Here is a 17,101-nt window from a genome sequence, read left to right as displayed (position 1 = left end):
TAGAGGTTTGACCAGCTAGAGATTGTTACAAAATTCCCTCTTCTAACGAGGCATAGATGTATTTCAGCCGTTCAGGTCAATACAAGGTCAATTAGCCTGCTGAATGCTAACATCATGTGTGTTAATTACACTATAGCTTAGTGTAACGTTACTGGTAACAGCAAAACAGAATGATCATGGAGGGCGCAAGTCCATTAAAAAGTCAACTGAGAATTAAAACATTCTTTTGCTCTCTGTGCAGGGAGCGAATTTTTTTTCCCAGCGCGGTAAAGGCCAAGATTAGCATACATCGCTCCCATTGGCTGGATTCCGTATACATAAGATTCATTACAATATCAACTAGCAGCTGCTACACTGAATCGCTCATCACATACCACATTGCACAAGGCCACTTTGCTACACTCACAACAAAAAAGAAAACTGTCTAGCAGCAGAATGTACAGTGGTACGCGTTTGAGTAGAGTTAATTTATTTGTCGGTGTCTTATGCCACGGGTGTGGTTATGTATCGCACAACTCTGTTGCTGTAAATTTAAAGAAGTTAAATCAAACCGAAACAGTTTGAAGATGATACAAAAAATCACAATATTATATAAACGTAAGACAATGTCTGTGTTCAATAACTATAATCCACAGTGACAGTGGTACTATTAACATTCATGACTCAATACTAGGCATATATCTTTCGTATTACATTATCTGAAAACCGTGCCAAAGGGTCATAATAAACCGTATCAAAGGGTCATAATTTTGGAAATCATATCAATGTCTATGCTCAAAACTAAGAGTCTATCAGTTTAAAGTTTAAAAGCATCTCAAGTAAATACTCAACCAGGAACGGTCAAGCTGCCTAATGTTTTTATGCAGTTTTGAAGCAAGCAAACGCCTGGTACTTATCTGCGTGAATTGCCATCGCAGTACTCTGTACAGCAAGTTCCACCATCACTTCGAAGCTTCACCCTTGTCCAAACTAACTTAGTCGATTTATTGGCTTTTCAGTTTTGGATCATCAACCTAAGTAATCATTACCTTCACAGAAGGACAGTCATCTACAATAAGACGTGTACACTCACAGTCTATGGTCGCAGTATCATGTTTTACGAACTTGCGGATGTAAATGTACACAAACAAGTCTGCGCAAAAGCAAAGAAAAAACATTTACACAATTTAAAAAAAAAATTGAATCTTGTTTCAAGACAGTCGCTAGTTCATACAATACGTGTATGCGAATCACGATCCACTGCGTACACGTGTATGTTCATGTACATACAAACACGCATATCGTTAGCACGAACTTCCCAATTCAGCATCAAAAGTGCAAGACCCAGCCAATGAGAAGCGAGGTATGCAAATAATTGCCTTTACCGCGCTGGGAAAAAAAATCTCGCGTGCGGGGATTATCAGACAACCGGTTGTATACTAACATCATGTGACTTAATTTTACTGTGCTTAGTGTAACATTAACGGTGACGCCAAACAGGACAACAATAGAGGGCGCAAGTCCATTACAAGAGTCAAATTGACAGTTAAATAAACGTTCCTCTTTCGTTCTATATGCTATGTACCATCAACCATTGTGCACTTACAAATGCACCAAATGAGTGAACCACAGATATGTTTATGTTATGTTGACCACATAACATTAAAAGGGACATTTTGCAATCGCTATTCTGGGGAATATGAAAGCTAGTTATAGACGTCAAACAACGCGAGAGTGCATGGAATAAGAGACTGTCCACATCCATGTCCTTTCTCTAACCTCTTTTAAATCTAATGATGCGAATATTTAACTCGCCCAGCTCATAATTTGCAATCGCTTTATGTTGGGTGCCTTAAATTACATGAAAATTGATTGTAAAACATACGTTTTGGCGAACGGTTTAGTTGATGTGCTATAAGATAAGATAAGATAAGTAAAACTTTATTGATCCCAAAAGGAAATTCAGGCACTCGCTCATAAAACAACGAAAATGTTACAAAAATAGATGTGTATATTGTACAATAAGAAAGTAAGAATAATAAGAAAAAGTCAATATATGAGAGTCAACGTAACAAAACCTCATTAAGAAGCTTAATTGCACGGGGTATGAAAGAATCTCTGTATCTATTGGTATTGAGACACGGAAGTCTCAACCTGCCACTGCCTCTGGACATCTGACTATTATAGAGCTTATAGAGCTTATAGAGGGGGTGGGTATGGTCCTTCTGTACCGCGTCCAGTTTGGACTCGAGAATGCTGTGGTAAACCGAGTCAATGGAAGGCAAGGGTTCCCCGACTACTCTCTCCTTTCTTAATGATGCTGTTAATACGACCTACTTCATGTTTGTTTTACATGAATTTCCCACCCCAGCAAATCAAGCAATAACGCCAAACCCCGCTAATGGTACAATTATAAAACATTTCAAGGATGTCATGACGAACATCAAAATTCGACATCTTACGGAGGCAGTACAATCTAGAATTCAACTTTTTAACCAATATATCAAAATGATCTCCCAATGCCAAGTGATCATTCAGCACTACCTCAAGATACTTATATGACGTAACACGATCAACTACACTTCCTTTGACAACAACAGGGGGTGGAGGATTAGTATTGCGACGAAAATCAATAATCATTTTTGGTCTTAGCAACATTTAATTGTAGGAAGTTAAGATCACAGTAGTTCGCAAAAGACTGAATTTGACGTAAGTAAGCTTCATCACTATTACCATTGACTAAGCCAATTATGGCAGTATCGTCAGCAAACTTGATGAGTGAGCACCCTTGTTCCGATTACCTGGCATCGTACGTGTAAAGTGTGAATAGGAACGGTGCTAGAACCGTTCCCCGGGGTGCCCCTGTATTTGAAAGAATAATATCGGAGAGACACGAATGGCTGAGTTTCACCAACTGAGTTCTTTTAGTTAAATAGTTTAAAATCCACTGAATAAATCCATCGGGAACGTCCATATTCTTAAGTTTACTGACTAAAATATGTGATTGGATTGTGTTGAATGCAGACGAAAAGTCGAAAAATGTCACACGGGCAAAATGAAAATACAGTTTTTGAAGGATCAAAAGACTGGCATCTTCACAACTTCGATCTGATTGGTATGCAAACTGAAAGGATCCCAAAATGGAGTTACGAATGGTCTAAAGCGTTCTAAAAATATACGTTCACAAATTTTCATTGGCACAGGAGTGAGGGCAACATGACGTAAGTCATTCAAACATGATATTGCACTGGTTTAGGTAGTGGTATGATACATGATTGCTTCCATAAGTCAGGTATAACACGGGTCGTGAAATATTGATTGAAAATATACGTTAACATGTTCGAAAGTTGCATTGCACATTGTTTTAAGACCCTCGGCGCGGGGAGAGCTTGTCTGGTCCGGCAGCCTTCGATGAGTGGAGTCTTGACTAATGACGACGAACCTCCCCTTCAGTAACCGTGATGTCACAGTCAGAATTTGCGAACTGCTGTTGAAAATCGTCGTGTTCAGCTGCAAAATCCTGTCGATCGAAAAGATTATAAAAGCAATTCAGTTCGTTCGCATAGTCTTCAACCACTCTAGGTAATAGGCAAGATTTCGGTTTATTGTTGTATCCACTCATCAAGTGCACGCCTTCCCAGACGCGCTTCTTGTCGCTACCAGTAAAATGCCCTTCAACTTCGTTCTTGTACGCTGCCCTCTCCTCGCGAATAATCCTTTTCAGTTCAGACCGGATTTTTTTCAATACCTCATGATCTCCTTTTACCAAAGAGACTATTCTTCCTATTGATGACGTCCTTTACCCGTTTCGTAATCCAAGGTTTGTTGTTAGGATAAACTTTAATCTGCTTTTTGGATTTGTAAGTTCAACACAGAAATTGATGTAATCGCTTACTGTTTCCGTCAATTCATCCAAGTCCCAGGCAGCGTCTATAAAGGCATTCCAGTCAGTAGCATCCAGTTCAGCTCTAAGATGTTCTAAGCTGTCTTCGTTCCATTGTTGAACAGTCACGGTCGACGGTTTCTGCCTCTGAACAATGGGTCTGTACTTGGGTAGTAAGTTGATGAGGTTATGATCGGCATTACCAAGCGCTGGCAATTGAATGGAGTTGTAGGCATCCTTTACGTTTGAATAGAGCAAATCCAGGGTAGCAGTAGCTCGTGTTGTGCAAGTCACATGTTGATAGTAGTGCACATTACTTTTCCGGAGGCTACAATGATTAAAATCCCCATTGACGATGAAACATATACATAGCACATCCCCACGAAATTAATCCCATAGCTAATTTGAGCTATTTTGAAAGTTCCATTAAATTGTAGCAGTGAAAGAACATCAGCACTTCTATGCAATGAATGGTTAATTTGACCGCTTAATGAAAATTGACGTTGGCTACTTATTCCACGTCTGTTGTTAATGCTACTTATTGTTTGTCTCTTTTTTTTTGTAATCAGTCCAATAACTCTATCTACGCATGTTACCAAAAGCGTTTGAAAAAGTAAACTTATGCCAAATGGTTTAAGTTATTTCGTTCTCTTAATCGCGCTGTTTCCCGTGCCCTTTTGTTTTCTATTGCGTAAGAAAGCTCATATTTGCCATCAAAAAAGGGGGACGCTGTTACATTTTATATAATGCATGCTCTTAGTGACTGTTTCTATTGTACTGCATCTTCAAACAGGAACCAGGATTATGCAAGAAAACGAAAGGCGGTGGCATTGTAAATGATCGGGAATCACAACCGTATATTTTCATATATCAGAAAAGCCACCAGGTAAGAACCTGGGCACGTAAACCAAACTACCGAACGACTGATCCGCTCTCAACCCCAGTCCCCTTGCATTGAGAATGTGACTGTGACTGTGTGATCATCGAAGAAGGCGGACATAAAACTTAACATGATCTTAGGAAAAAAGCCGAGTAGTCTTTTTGCATATACAGTTCTGATGAGATTAGAGTAAGACCAACTTCTGTATCTGTACTATTATGGTAGTGAATATTGTGTACAAAGACTAATATGTAGTGACCAGGTTTTAAAATTCCTTACACTCGCCATACAACCCTTATTTACATCATGTAAAGTTATTTTGTATTCCTATTGTTACTTTGTATTTGAGATGGCGCTAGTTGATAGTATATATTTGTATATCACATCGCGATACATGGTTAGTTGAACAGAGTAAGCAGTAACCATGTTTGTCTGGTTCATGTTAGTTTAGTATTTTTTCTTCCTTTCATTCTAGTTACATATCAAATATGGACATGCATTATTTATTGTGTTATCAGATGTTTTCCGTCCTCGTTCATTAGATAGCTAATGCAGGTCCCATCTAAACGATAGTCACAAGTTAGGGAACGATATTAACTTTACCTGTCTCTACCGTAACACTGCATTATACACGGCATTTTCCTGACCCGTGACTTCTTTTACATACATAGTTTATTTTGCGACCATACCATGCTAGTATATTTATAGTTATTTACAATTTATAAGATATCTACTAGCTTCCGCCCGTTCCCTTCCTCATATTTTCTGAACGTGTTTTCAATACTAACGTAATGAAACATACACTATACAGTTATATACATATATTCCCAAGGCCTTGTTACCCAACACCAAACATTCTTTCAAGTTCATAGCTTTTTTAATAAGGATCGACAATATATCTTTATCATAATAGCTCTGTATACCTTAAAACTGCCTAGGTGACAGTGCTAGTAACATTCAGATGAATGAATATTGAACTGAATGCAGAATGTAGGCTACATATCAAACCTGTCATGAATGTGAGCTAATTTAATCCTTGCCTAAAACGAAAGTTTATTTGTGATGAAAAATGATTGTGGAGGGTGCAAGTCCATTTAAATAGTCAACTGAGAACTAAAGCATTATTTCTCTATGCGAGCATTATCAGACAGCCCGTTGAATGCTAACATCATTAAAGTCAACTATACTACGCTTAGTGTAACATTAATGGTAACACCAAACAGAAACATAAATACAAATTGCTCAGATCTTAACATAACAGAAAGCAATACTATTAGTGAATTATTGGGAGATGAATTCTACGTTTCTGAATGCAGAATGTAGGCTACATATCAAAATTTTCATGAATGTGAGTTAATTTACTCCTTGCCTAAAACTTTTATTTATGATGACGCCGTTTCCCTGAATAATTGTATTTCTGTGTGTGTGCTATGAATCCTTGAAATCCACAACGTATTCTAAGATCCCAGTAGAGTTGTAAAGTTAGCTGTATTGACAATAAAGTGAAACTACGCCATCTACCAATAGACAACACATATATAAAGGTGGACGTAACTACTAAATTGTGAACTAAAATCTTTAAATATGTTACAATATAACTTCTTCCCTAGTCTTCTAGCAAAACACAGATTCAAAGTTCTCTTTCTTTACACAGGTTCAGTTTTGATAAGATCCCCGAACGCTGTTATGTTTACAGTTATGTTTATAGCTACTTAGATTACGTTGCCATATGAAGCTAATGAAACTATATAGCGCCCCCTCTTAACGAAAATACATGATTATGAAAGGTAAAAGAATGAAAACAGCACTGGTTTATTATTTTCTCAATCTGCAGAACAGAGCTTCGACCAGCTAGAAATTGTTACAAAATTCCCTCTTCTAACGAGGCATAGATGTATTTCAGCCGTTCAGGTCAATACAAGGTCAACCAGGGTACCGCGTGTAGTTTACGATCACTTAGACATTCTTGTGTCTTCTTTTCAAACTGAAATATCAAAATATAAAATTGAGTGCCGTTCTTGCAACTTCGTCACATTAACTTTCATAATGCTTCCAAATGGCGACGTATTCAAAGGTCACAATTTGGTTTAAAGCAAAGACATTCTGAGACCAACGTTGTGTGGTGTTTGGCATAGTTTGCTAACTCCGACCTCTACGATATGTGAACTTCGACATGTAGATCGACTTAGACGAATAGAGCGACGGATTAATTCTTTGTAGTGTTCGACACAGTATGCTGTAATCGACATAACTAGTTTGCTAACTTCGACACTAAATTTCGACATGGCGTACTTTGCTTTATTCGACACACACCGAAGAACATACTTGCATATCGAATATTTACATAACTGTAATTAATCGACATAACTGTGATTCTTGTCTACTTTCGCTGGTCTATCATACACCAAACTGTTGATTTAAAATTTAAAAAAAGTTTTTTTTTCAATCCATATTGATTCTTCTTTAGTACATGAATAATATAAATAGACAAAATAGGACAATGTAGAGATAATTCGACATCCCGTTATTGTGATTATTCGTCAAACCAAATATAGAATTTATGTAAATATAACGAACATTAAATGTACATGTTATGCAATGTCAATGTGTTTACCTCCTGCTCTAGAATACATATCACATGACGTCTGCATTTCTTGTAGTGCCAATAGGGATGTATTTATATATATATATAAATCACATATGTTCGATTCGACAGGGTTAATGAAGCTTTATTCGACATATATATTATTATCTAATAATAACATTCATTTACTTAATTAGTTATTTCATGAATACTTCAATATAAGTTTAGAGTTTATAGGTTTAGGGAGTGTTAGCTCAGTGGTTGACGCCGGTGCCTTCCAATCATAAGGTCCCTAGTTCGAGTCACTCCAAGATTAATGTATGTCGTCCATTTACAGAGTTGTTGACAATTTACAATTCATAATCATGGACGTTAAAACTATGAATCTAAGAGACTGACTTCGGTCAGCTTGTGGCTTTAATAAGCCAATGATGGCTTCTTCACGAGTTCCTGCTTGCAGGAGGATCTAAATACACAACAGGAAAGGGCTAAGATTTTACTTCAGCTTAACATGACCGGATTACTATTCGTTAGAGATAATGTTGATGTATTCGACACAGCCTTATTCGACAAATGTTTACGTATTATAGTCCCTTGTTTTGACATGCAAAACACATGTAGTGATATTTAAAGAAATTAATGGCGGTATGACCCACCATCTGAGGGAGGGGAGGCGGAAATGATTGTGATTCAAATTAGTGAACAGGTTGTAACCGCAGACACTTAGGTGTGGAAGTTCCATTTTGTTTCGGCTCGTTTATACAACAGTCCATTTTTACGCAGGTAGAAGCTGTTGATGTTCGTACATCATATGATAACATAGCCTGAACAATTCATGTTTAAGGTAAAAGGGGTTCGTATTTTAAAGGGTAACATTTACATGTAAATCAACAAGTCATCATCCCGTTCATATTATGTAGTCATGGACGGAAGTCTGATTCCTCGCACTTCAAAGACGAACACTCTCTTTGCTTGTTTCTTACAGCAACTGTACAAACAATAGGAGAAAGCGCTTTAGAAAACATTTGGGTGATTGTGGCTGGTGTTGTCGGGTCCATTTCCAGTTTCCTGTTAGTTTGTGCTTGTTTCACAGTCAGAAAATTTAGATGTAGGTATACGCATTGTACAAACGGTGGAACTTCAATATTATTGAAACTATGACAATAGTTTAAGCCTTAACGGTTTTTTGTTTGAAAAAAGTCAGGTTTCTATTAGTTTACCAAATTTAAAGATATATGAACAAATTTTAACAAACATAATTCCTAGGTGGACATAGAAAGAAAGTTTGGATAACATTGGTACATTTGTTTCTTTTCATTGGTACCTTCTATAAGTAACGAGCACAGTGTAGTAAAATGAAAGTTCATGCATGAGGCAGAACGAAAGTGTTACCATTTCACAGTCCTATGATTTAGATATCATATAGTAAGTTTGTTCAATGACCTCGACAATTTACGATTCTGACATTGGATTTATATATGATGTTATACATTATACAAAGAAGGCGAATGGCATGGTGGGGGGGGGGGGGGGTTAGGCGGTGTAGAAGATGCTGTTAATCATTGTATATTACGCTTGCAGTAAATTGCTGCAATAAGCAAAAGAATCAGCCAAGGAAACATCACTGTAGACCCGATGGGTTTTCTACTTTAGTTAACGAACGTTTTGAGGGAAATGATCATTTGAAATTTAGTCATTGTGTTGTTATCATTTCGAGCTTCTCTATAATCGATGGCCACTTTAGAAAGACTTAAAAAAATAGAATGTATTCTTTCTTTCTTCGCTTACAGTGTCAAGAAACCGAAGAGGGTGAGTCTTGAGAATAGCATATTCTACTGCTTGTTACATGTGAACAGACCCACTCACACCAACCCTCTCCCCCATCCCCCGTCTTTCTTGAACCCAGTCCCTACATTATTTACTAAAATTATGGTTATCGAATATCTTTACTGTATATAAGACAGCCAATAGAGTTGTTGACATTGATGGTACAAAATATGAATTTACCGTTTCCTTCAATTTTCTATCCTTTTGGTTTAGAAAACATAGTAGCAGCTCAAGCCATCCAATGAAAGTACTTGATGAAGGACCCTTAGATACCAATCAATCAAGTAAGGGGTACTTTGATTTCAAATCATAATTTAAATAACAGTGATCACAAAATACCCTGTAAAGGATCCATATTGAATTACATAATAGTGCTTTGAACTGGTATCTTATTGTCACGCTAAATACATATTAACATATGACACATTAATAAGACAAATGAATAAGACACGTTAATAAGACACATTAATAACATTAGCATTGCTCTTTTTTTTTGTTACTAAAATCAATTTTGAATATTACAAAAAAAAGTTCTGTATTTCATTGGTATTATTTCATGTTGCTGTACTACAGTCACATGCAGAACTTTATACTCACTATATTCAAACATTAAAACAAAGATATTGTATTTTGACAAATGTTATATACCTGTTGCTTCGAAATGATATACATCAATATTTCTTACATTGCAATACTTGAAAAAACTCGAAAACAATTATAGAAAAATGAATTTACCAAAATATTTACTTCATTTACAGTCAATCAAAAGGGAGGAAGGTAAGCTTTATTTTTCAATTTACTCTAGCTTTGGAATTGGGTGTATATTTAAATGCTTTAGTTATATTGATTTCGAAAATAGCAGATAACTTTTTTAATAAGTAATAACAAGGTGTATAATGTTGCTAATACTCTCTTGGTATGAATTATTATGGAATGTCTGAGTTCTTTCGTCGTTTATTTCTGTAGAAAGAAAGAATTACCAGAGATACCTGTTGACGAGGACAACTCGCAGAACTCGCACCATTCTGAAGGAAGTGAACCTAGTAAGTTTACTCAAAATAAATCTAATTTTAAAGACATGAATCAATGAAGGCATATAGGGAACTACAAAATCATTGCACACCTTAATTATAGCCCAGAGTACGTATAACAGAGTAAGTATAGAGAGCCGGTAAAACATTACAATCAGAAGATAAAGTTCAAATTATTTATATACTGACAAATTACGTATGAATGTTTTATTTGTTATTTTAATTCATAAATGTCCTCACAAAAAGAAGCAATAACTATAATCATATGATTCAGCTACCTTTGTTAAATCTGACTTACAACACACACTTTTGGTCTAAAGTACTATAGGTAACGGCCTGTATTCGTGATGTATGTTTCCTTTATGAGTCTTAATTTCTTGGCAGATTACTATTCTACAGCAGATGCGATTGCAGGAAAAGATCCCCGGATGTTGAGTGAGAAAGATATTTCCATCATCATGAATATCAAGATGGGAAAAATCTACAAACGATGGATGGGATCTGTCAATCTTGCTGAGGAGACCAATAAGTGTGTTGTAATAACAACACTGACAGGTTGGTGATAACAAATATCTATAATCCAAGGCTGATGTTAGCTTCATAGTCATATATTGACGCAGTCAATTAAAAATAAAAGGTGTCTCATCGCTTTGTTGTATTCGACAACTCGGTGGCTCGAATGGTAATTCCTCTCATATTTTATATCAATTAAATATTAAACTTATATTAAGTGACCTTGTGCAACATTTTGATAAATAAATATTAATTTATTTAATTATTATTTAATTTATAACTGATCTTTATCTGTATTTTATTCAGAAAAACTCATTAGAAAGAAAGAAATTCATTGGGAGGCTTTCATCAGAAAATGTCTCGAATTACCAGCATCGAACCATCTAGCAAAGATCGAGGCTATATCTATCCAAAGCAGTGAGTTGTTATTGTCCTTTTATATGTTTTAAGAACGTACTAATGGGAAAAGGTGGAACGTGCATCTAATCGATTTCATTAAAAGTGCCAAGTTTATTACGATAAAGTTCTCATGGACTATCTGCAGCCGACAAGATCTTCTGATGAAGTCAATACTTATTCTATATTGTCCCAACAGGATTAAATCAGGGATTACATTAACAGAGATAATAATTGGAATTGATAATTAAGCTAGCCAGTTTTCATTGCGATTAGAATCATATTAAATGAAATTTCAATATTGATGGAGATTTATCTGTTGAAATAAAACTTTGATATCTTTTATTGTTTAGGTAAACTGTTTCTTATTAGTGAGCATCTCAATTGTGAAAGTCTGCATAGCGTCTTGTCACGTGATACTAAAAATAAAGGAGACTACTATTGTTGTAGTTCATTGTCAGTTCCTGACGTCATCAAACACGTAGCTGGAGTTTTGGAAGGAATGGACATCCTTAAGACATTCGGGGTAAGATATGTAAAAGTTGCCTAAGTTATCAGCTAAATATTGTTGTTTATATAGTCCTATATGATCAGATCAGCCTCATCACTGTTTGTTGTAAAGTTGCTAATCGTATCTAACATTTCTTTAAACAAAACAAGTTTTCAGTCAAACACAAAGGTATAAGTGAGAAATTTGTGTCTCTTAATTATGTAATAACTGCTTAACTTATTGGTTTTATATTCTGTCAGTTCCTTCACCCTGGCTTAACAACTAAAAAGGTTTTACTAACCAAGGAAGGGCAGGTCAAATTATATGACTTCTATCTGGCCGGCGATGCACCAAAAATAGCTGGTATTAAGAAAGCACAGGTAAATTACTCAATTATTAATCGACCCTGTTATGACCTTGTTCTTCGTCTGTTTAATAATTATAGTTATTTATGTACTTAATTACTTCATAATCAGATTTTTTAAAGGATAATGGAGTCTAAGATGTAAAACTTTATTTAGATCAAGCAAAAATAAAAGCAAAAAGGAACAGTACTCCAGCTGAATAGCTTGTTCTCTTGGAGTTTTGGTATATTTTTGTGGATTTCATTACACAAGAACATTATTATTGTTTTAATAGAAAGCTCTTTAAATTTCAATATCATACATGTACCACTCTGAACTGTTTTTCAAAAATGCAATTCAAAATTCTCCGTAATTCAAAACACTGCTTAATCTTGATCACAACCTCTCTATATGGAATAACATCCCATAGCACAAATGAATTATTTTCTAATATAAATTATCATCATTTCAATAAAAGAAATCAAAAATCAGTTGTGAGTCTATTGAAGTGTACAATTGTAGATTAGTAAAACCTGAATAAAATCTTAATATATTAACAAAATAAATTACTTGTGTTTGTTATAAATTACAATATCTTTTTCAGATTCCTACGGTAACTTTGAACCAATTTCCACCTGAAATGTTACTGTTGAATCAATATACAGAATCCAGTGACGTGTGGTCTACAGCAGTAGTAATATGGGAGATTATGGCAGCTGGTAAAGAAATTTAATAATAACGAAATAATTTTAGCATATAATGTAGTGTCTGATAACAAAATACGTTGCATATTATAAAAGAAAACTACAGCAATGACACAACCAATAAGTAATTTCACATTTTATTAGTACATTCAATTTGATTGACAACATATATCTCTACTAATAAATATACATCACAGATAACTCAAGTTTTTAATCTCAGTTAATTCTAAGTTACGTTATTCATTACAGCAATTTTTAGGAAGAAACATGTAAATATTTTATATAGCAAATCAACTTCTAATAATACTCTATAGAGACACCTAGATATATTGTACATAAAATACCATTGATTGCAATCCAGTACCAAATTGTAAAATCACAAATTTGCTTCTTTTGGATGACGGAAAGTTACATTACTGCTTTTAGCTGTATTTAAGGTTAGTTACCTAGAAGAAGAGACTTGAACACCATTCAAGACTTTGCTGTCTGAAATTAATTACAGCATCTTTAACAATTGGTAGTATCAACTATAAATAAAGTGAATGCAAGAAGGGAATAGGAGAGTTTGACAACATTCGTGACAGACACCCAGCTGTACAAATGTGTTGAAAGACATGATGACCTTGGGGTTACCTCAATTCACAAGTTGGAAATACATATAAATACTAGTTTCGATGTTTCTACACTCGCACATCTATTAGGAAACCCACCATTTCCTGTAGACAAAGAAGTTAGATTTGGCGAAGAAGCGGTCACACCATCAGTACCCTGGCCGGAGAAGTACTTGCAGATAAAGTAAGAGGCCAATCCCTAAATTACCCTTTCATTATATAAGTGCCCGAGTGAACACATTCCCTACTACTTGAAGCCGGTTTTTTAATCAGTTCTGTATTTTTCTATTTGAAAAACAATATTTAACAATTATTGTAGTTTGTACAACCCTCGAACAGTGTATGCGAGTTTTGAAGTTGGATTTAAAAAGTTAATATAATAGAGTTATTGTAGACTACTTATTTATACTTAAGTTTACATAGGTTACTATGTATGGACATTTTAGTATATGAAGGAGCGCTGACTTGTTTACTTTTTCAAGATACTTTCCTCCAAGTGAGTGCTTCTATTGTCACTTTACTTTTAGCTATGTAATTCTCATTGATATGTAAAACGTCGAAAGTGTCTTTTATTTAACCAAGTAATAGCTTCACAATTTCTATCGGGAAATCTTACAAGAAAGAATGATTATGAAAGTAAAACTTACTAAATGTGTCTGTTAGTATAACACTTCTTGTTTCGTTTTTACAATTAAACATATACAATAATACACTACATCTGCTGATTCACTATTTTAATTGATTTCTTAATCATTTGCAGAGATAAAATCTTGTTCGATTGCTGGAACCATAACTGTTCTCTTCGACCTTCCATTCATCATTTGAGGGGAACATTCGTAGCTGTAAGTAATTGATTACTCATCTTAAGAACATATATCAGTCACCATTACGTGTCCGAATGTGGTATAATTGGCATTGTTACACATGCACAATGAAGGAACTTCTCTCATAGATTGTATTAGAGACTTGAGAGTAGATTAAGAGTTTTACCAAGCTGTTGGTAGTTTAAACAGTAGTTCATAAACTATATCCTAATCCTGCTTCATTCAGCATTCCTTAATGGCATCATGGTTAGGCATCGCCGCTGTCAAACTGAAATCCAAGGGTAGGGAATGAAGTCGAGAAGAGAATATTAAGTGAGGTTTAGTTTATATGGTATTGATAGCAACCGAGCTAAAGCATTCTGACAACTAACCCAATGTGGAAACTCGTAATATAATTCATATAATTGTTTAATTAACAGAGAAAACTGCCACAGATTTACTGAAGTAAAACGGCTTTTTATTCACAATAAAGTTCTTATGTCGACCATCATGATGTACCATGTCACTTGTAAAAAGAACGATGTAACTAAATATGTAGCTTAACGTTAAGAAGTGTTTATAATCGAAAATGGATAGTTGTAATTATACAGCATTGTCATGTTACCAGCTTGCCGTTAGGCAGTGTGATAATAATAATCCGTAATGGAATGGTGTAATTATATAGAAGTGTCATATTACCAGCTTAACGTTAGGCAGGGTGTGTAATAATAGTTTATAAGCGATAGTTGTTACTATACAAGTGTCTCATATCACCAGCTTAACGTTTGGAAGTGTGTAATAATAATCGATAATGAATACTTGTAATTATACAGCTGTCTCGTATAACCAACTTAAAGTGATTCACAAAAACTGTTCATATCTAACTTATTTATGATTTCTCTTGATTTGATTTTACCTTTAATGTAAAGAAGGTTTGTAAGGTTAGTTCAGGCAAAGTGATAGATTTTATTTGGCATTTATGTTTTGATAGTATCTTGCAAAAGTCCCCACATTATCCCTTAACAGATATTTGAGAAATTAATCGCAGACAGTTCTTACGAGATACCGATACCTACGACGTATTTACCTATGAGAACCCCTGATACCGCTCAACCTACCTATGCAGAACAAATTTACCATTCTGGAGTGTGAACTGGGTATGACTAGGTTCTAGTACTGCTGATTGGTAATCGCTACGAAACCTCAAGATTCCCTGAAGCTACGGGAGCTACCTACACATATATACCATATTATAGAGTAGAACAGTGTGTCACATATATTCTTATGGTCAGTCAGTTTTGACCAGTACTTCCGTGAGATCTCATGATACTACAACAGGGTTTACATCCGCAATTATATATTTATCATACAAGATAGAAGATCCGGGTGTCTCATTGGTATCGATTGGTTTACTCTCTGTAATATATTATTATTATGTTTTATATGTTTAGCATAACTGTTAAACACTTTGTAAAACAACATATGCAACTTTGATCTTCCATGGGTTTTTTCAACATATCATTGGACTTCACCAATGACATGCCATTTCTAGTTAACCGTTCTTCACCTAATCACTTCTCGCATATTTTGTCACTGCTTTGTTTCGTAATAAGGTTATCAACGTATTGGAATATTTTCCTTTTTAGAAGCCAACTTGTTGTTCTCTGTGGTTACAAACAATAAGTATGTATGATGTGATCGTCTTTATTCTGTAATGTTTTTATTGACGTCTTGATAAGGCTAGTAGACATAAAATTCAAATACTCTTTCTTCATTCTCTAGAAATTAACAACCTCAAAAGTTTATGATATATTCATATAGATATAGATAACATTGACAGAGTCAGTTGAAAGTTATGGAACGAAACAACTCTACTTGGTTAACGTTCTACTAATTTCTTCAATATATAATTTACACATTAACTCATAAGTTTCTTATTCGATAAATTTTATCTTCATATTTTCTTGCTAAAGCTAGTGTAGTAAATGTATCCATTCGATAGATGCCGAAAGTCAGACTCAGTCTGTAATTATAATAAACAGTAACATACTTGTATGTTATACATTTCTCTACGCTCTCTGCCGTGTACATTGCATGTCGTTTTCGGTGGCTACCGTAATTTACCCTGATTTTCTGGTAACAAGAGCACAATTTATCTTTCATTCATCAAGCTTAGATCACATTCAAAGATAAAGGAAAATTTAATGATGAATTAACGAATACCTTTCTGTGTGCGTCTTTCTAGTAGATCATTGTGTCATTTTGTTTAAAATGAATAGATTTACAACACTATCGTATTATTCATAAATTGACCAACTAGTTAATTCAATAACGTATTGCATTGTTAGCCTCCATATATAATTTCCAGGTCACGATACAATTACGTAATTGGATTCCTTTTTATCTTTTCTTATGTTGTTCTTTATTTTCTTGGACCTATAATCTCAACCAGGACCAGACCGCTGTATCCCCTGAACCCTCTCGGCAGACATGACAACAGGGAAAGACTGACAGAGATATAGGCCACACTGAAACAAACAGTCATTGGGCCCTATTTTTCTGGACTCTTGGGAACTGCCCGATTGCCCGATGATTCAATATGCCCCTTTATGAAAATCAGAACACGAATAACATATGAGTACCATTGCTGTACTATAGGTTCATGATCTTTAAATAAATGAATTTGCCTTACACTATGTCTTAAGTTACTTCCTTGATCAAACAATAATTCATATTTAGTTTATACTTTATTTAGTGTTCAGTATTAAGTTTGTGTAGTTTCTCATATTCCTTTTGCCTTTCGGAAGAGAGTTCCTCCTAACTGCCTACAAAGGCTAAATGGACTGACACACACTAGTAATATCACATAGTACACATATGATGTATTCTACAAGGAAATAGCTCACCTTTAGGTTAACATAGCGCACGTCGTTATTGAATATATAACAAGGTTGAAAGGAAAAGTGAAAGATATTAACCACTTAACGACAAATTGTTAACAACCGAACAGAAATCACGTGATCCAATATCATTAGTTATTACTTAACGTTGTTGTA

At 35.0% G+C, this 17,101-nt stretch overlaps 1 protein-coding gene across 1 annotated transcript; it reads left to right on the top strand.

The window, feature by feature from the left end:
• The first annotated feature begins 8,205 nt into the window (after nucleotides 1-8,205).
• Nucleotides 8,206-16,094, top strand: LOC139977533 (fibroblast growth factor receptor 1-like). The gene is made up of 13 exons (XM_071986912.1): nucleotides 8,206-8,434; nucleotides 9,117-9,135; nucleotides 9,367-9,437; nucleotides 9,912-9,930; nucleotides 10,120-10,196; nucleotides 10,569-10,739; nucleotides 11,004-11,114; nucleotides 11,447-11,619; nucleotides 11,844-11,963; nucleotides 12,532-12,646; nucleotides 13,333-13,426; nucleotides 14,003-14,084; nucleotides 15,072-16,094. The coding sequence occupies exons 3-13, from the start codon at nucleotides 9,395-9,397 to the stop codon at nucleotides 15,195-15,197; spliced, it is 1,131 nt and encodes a 376-aa protein (XP_071843013.1). The 5' UTR covers nucleotides 8,206-8,434; nucleotides 9,117-9,135; nucleotides 9,367-9,394; the 3' UTR covers nucleotides 15,198-16,094.
• The last annotated feature ends 1,007 nt before the right edge of the window (nucleotides 16,095-17,101 follow it).

Source organism: Apostichopus japonicus, chromosome 12 (assembly GCF_037975245.1).
Source record: "Apostichopus japonicus isolate 1M-3 chromosome 12, ASM3797524v1, whole genome shotgun sequence".
In the NCBI taxonomy this organism is placed as follows: domain Eukaryota; kingdom Metazoa; phylum Echinodermata; class Holothuroidea; order Aspidochirotida; family Stichopodidae; genus Apostichopus; species Apostichopus japonicus.
This window is presented reverse-complemented; position numbering and strand designations above follow the sequence as displayed.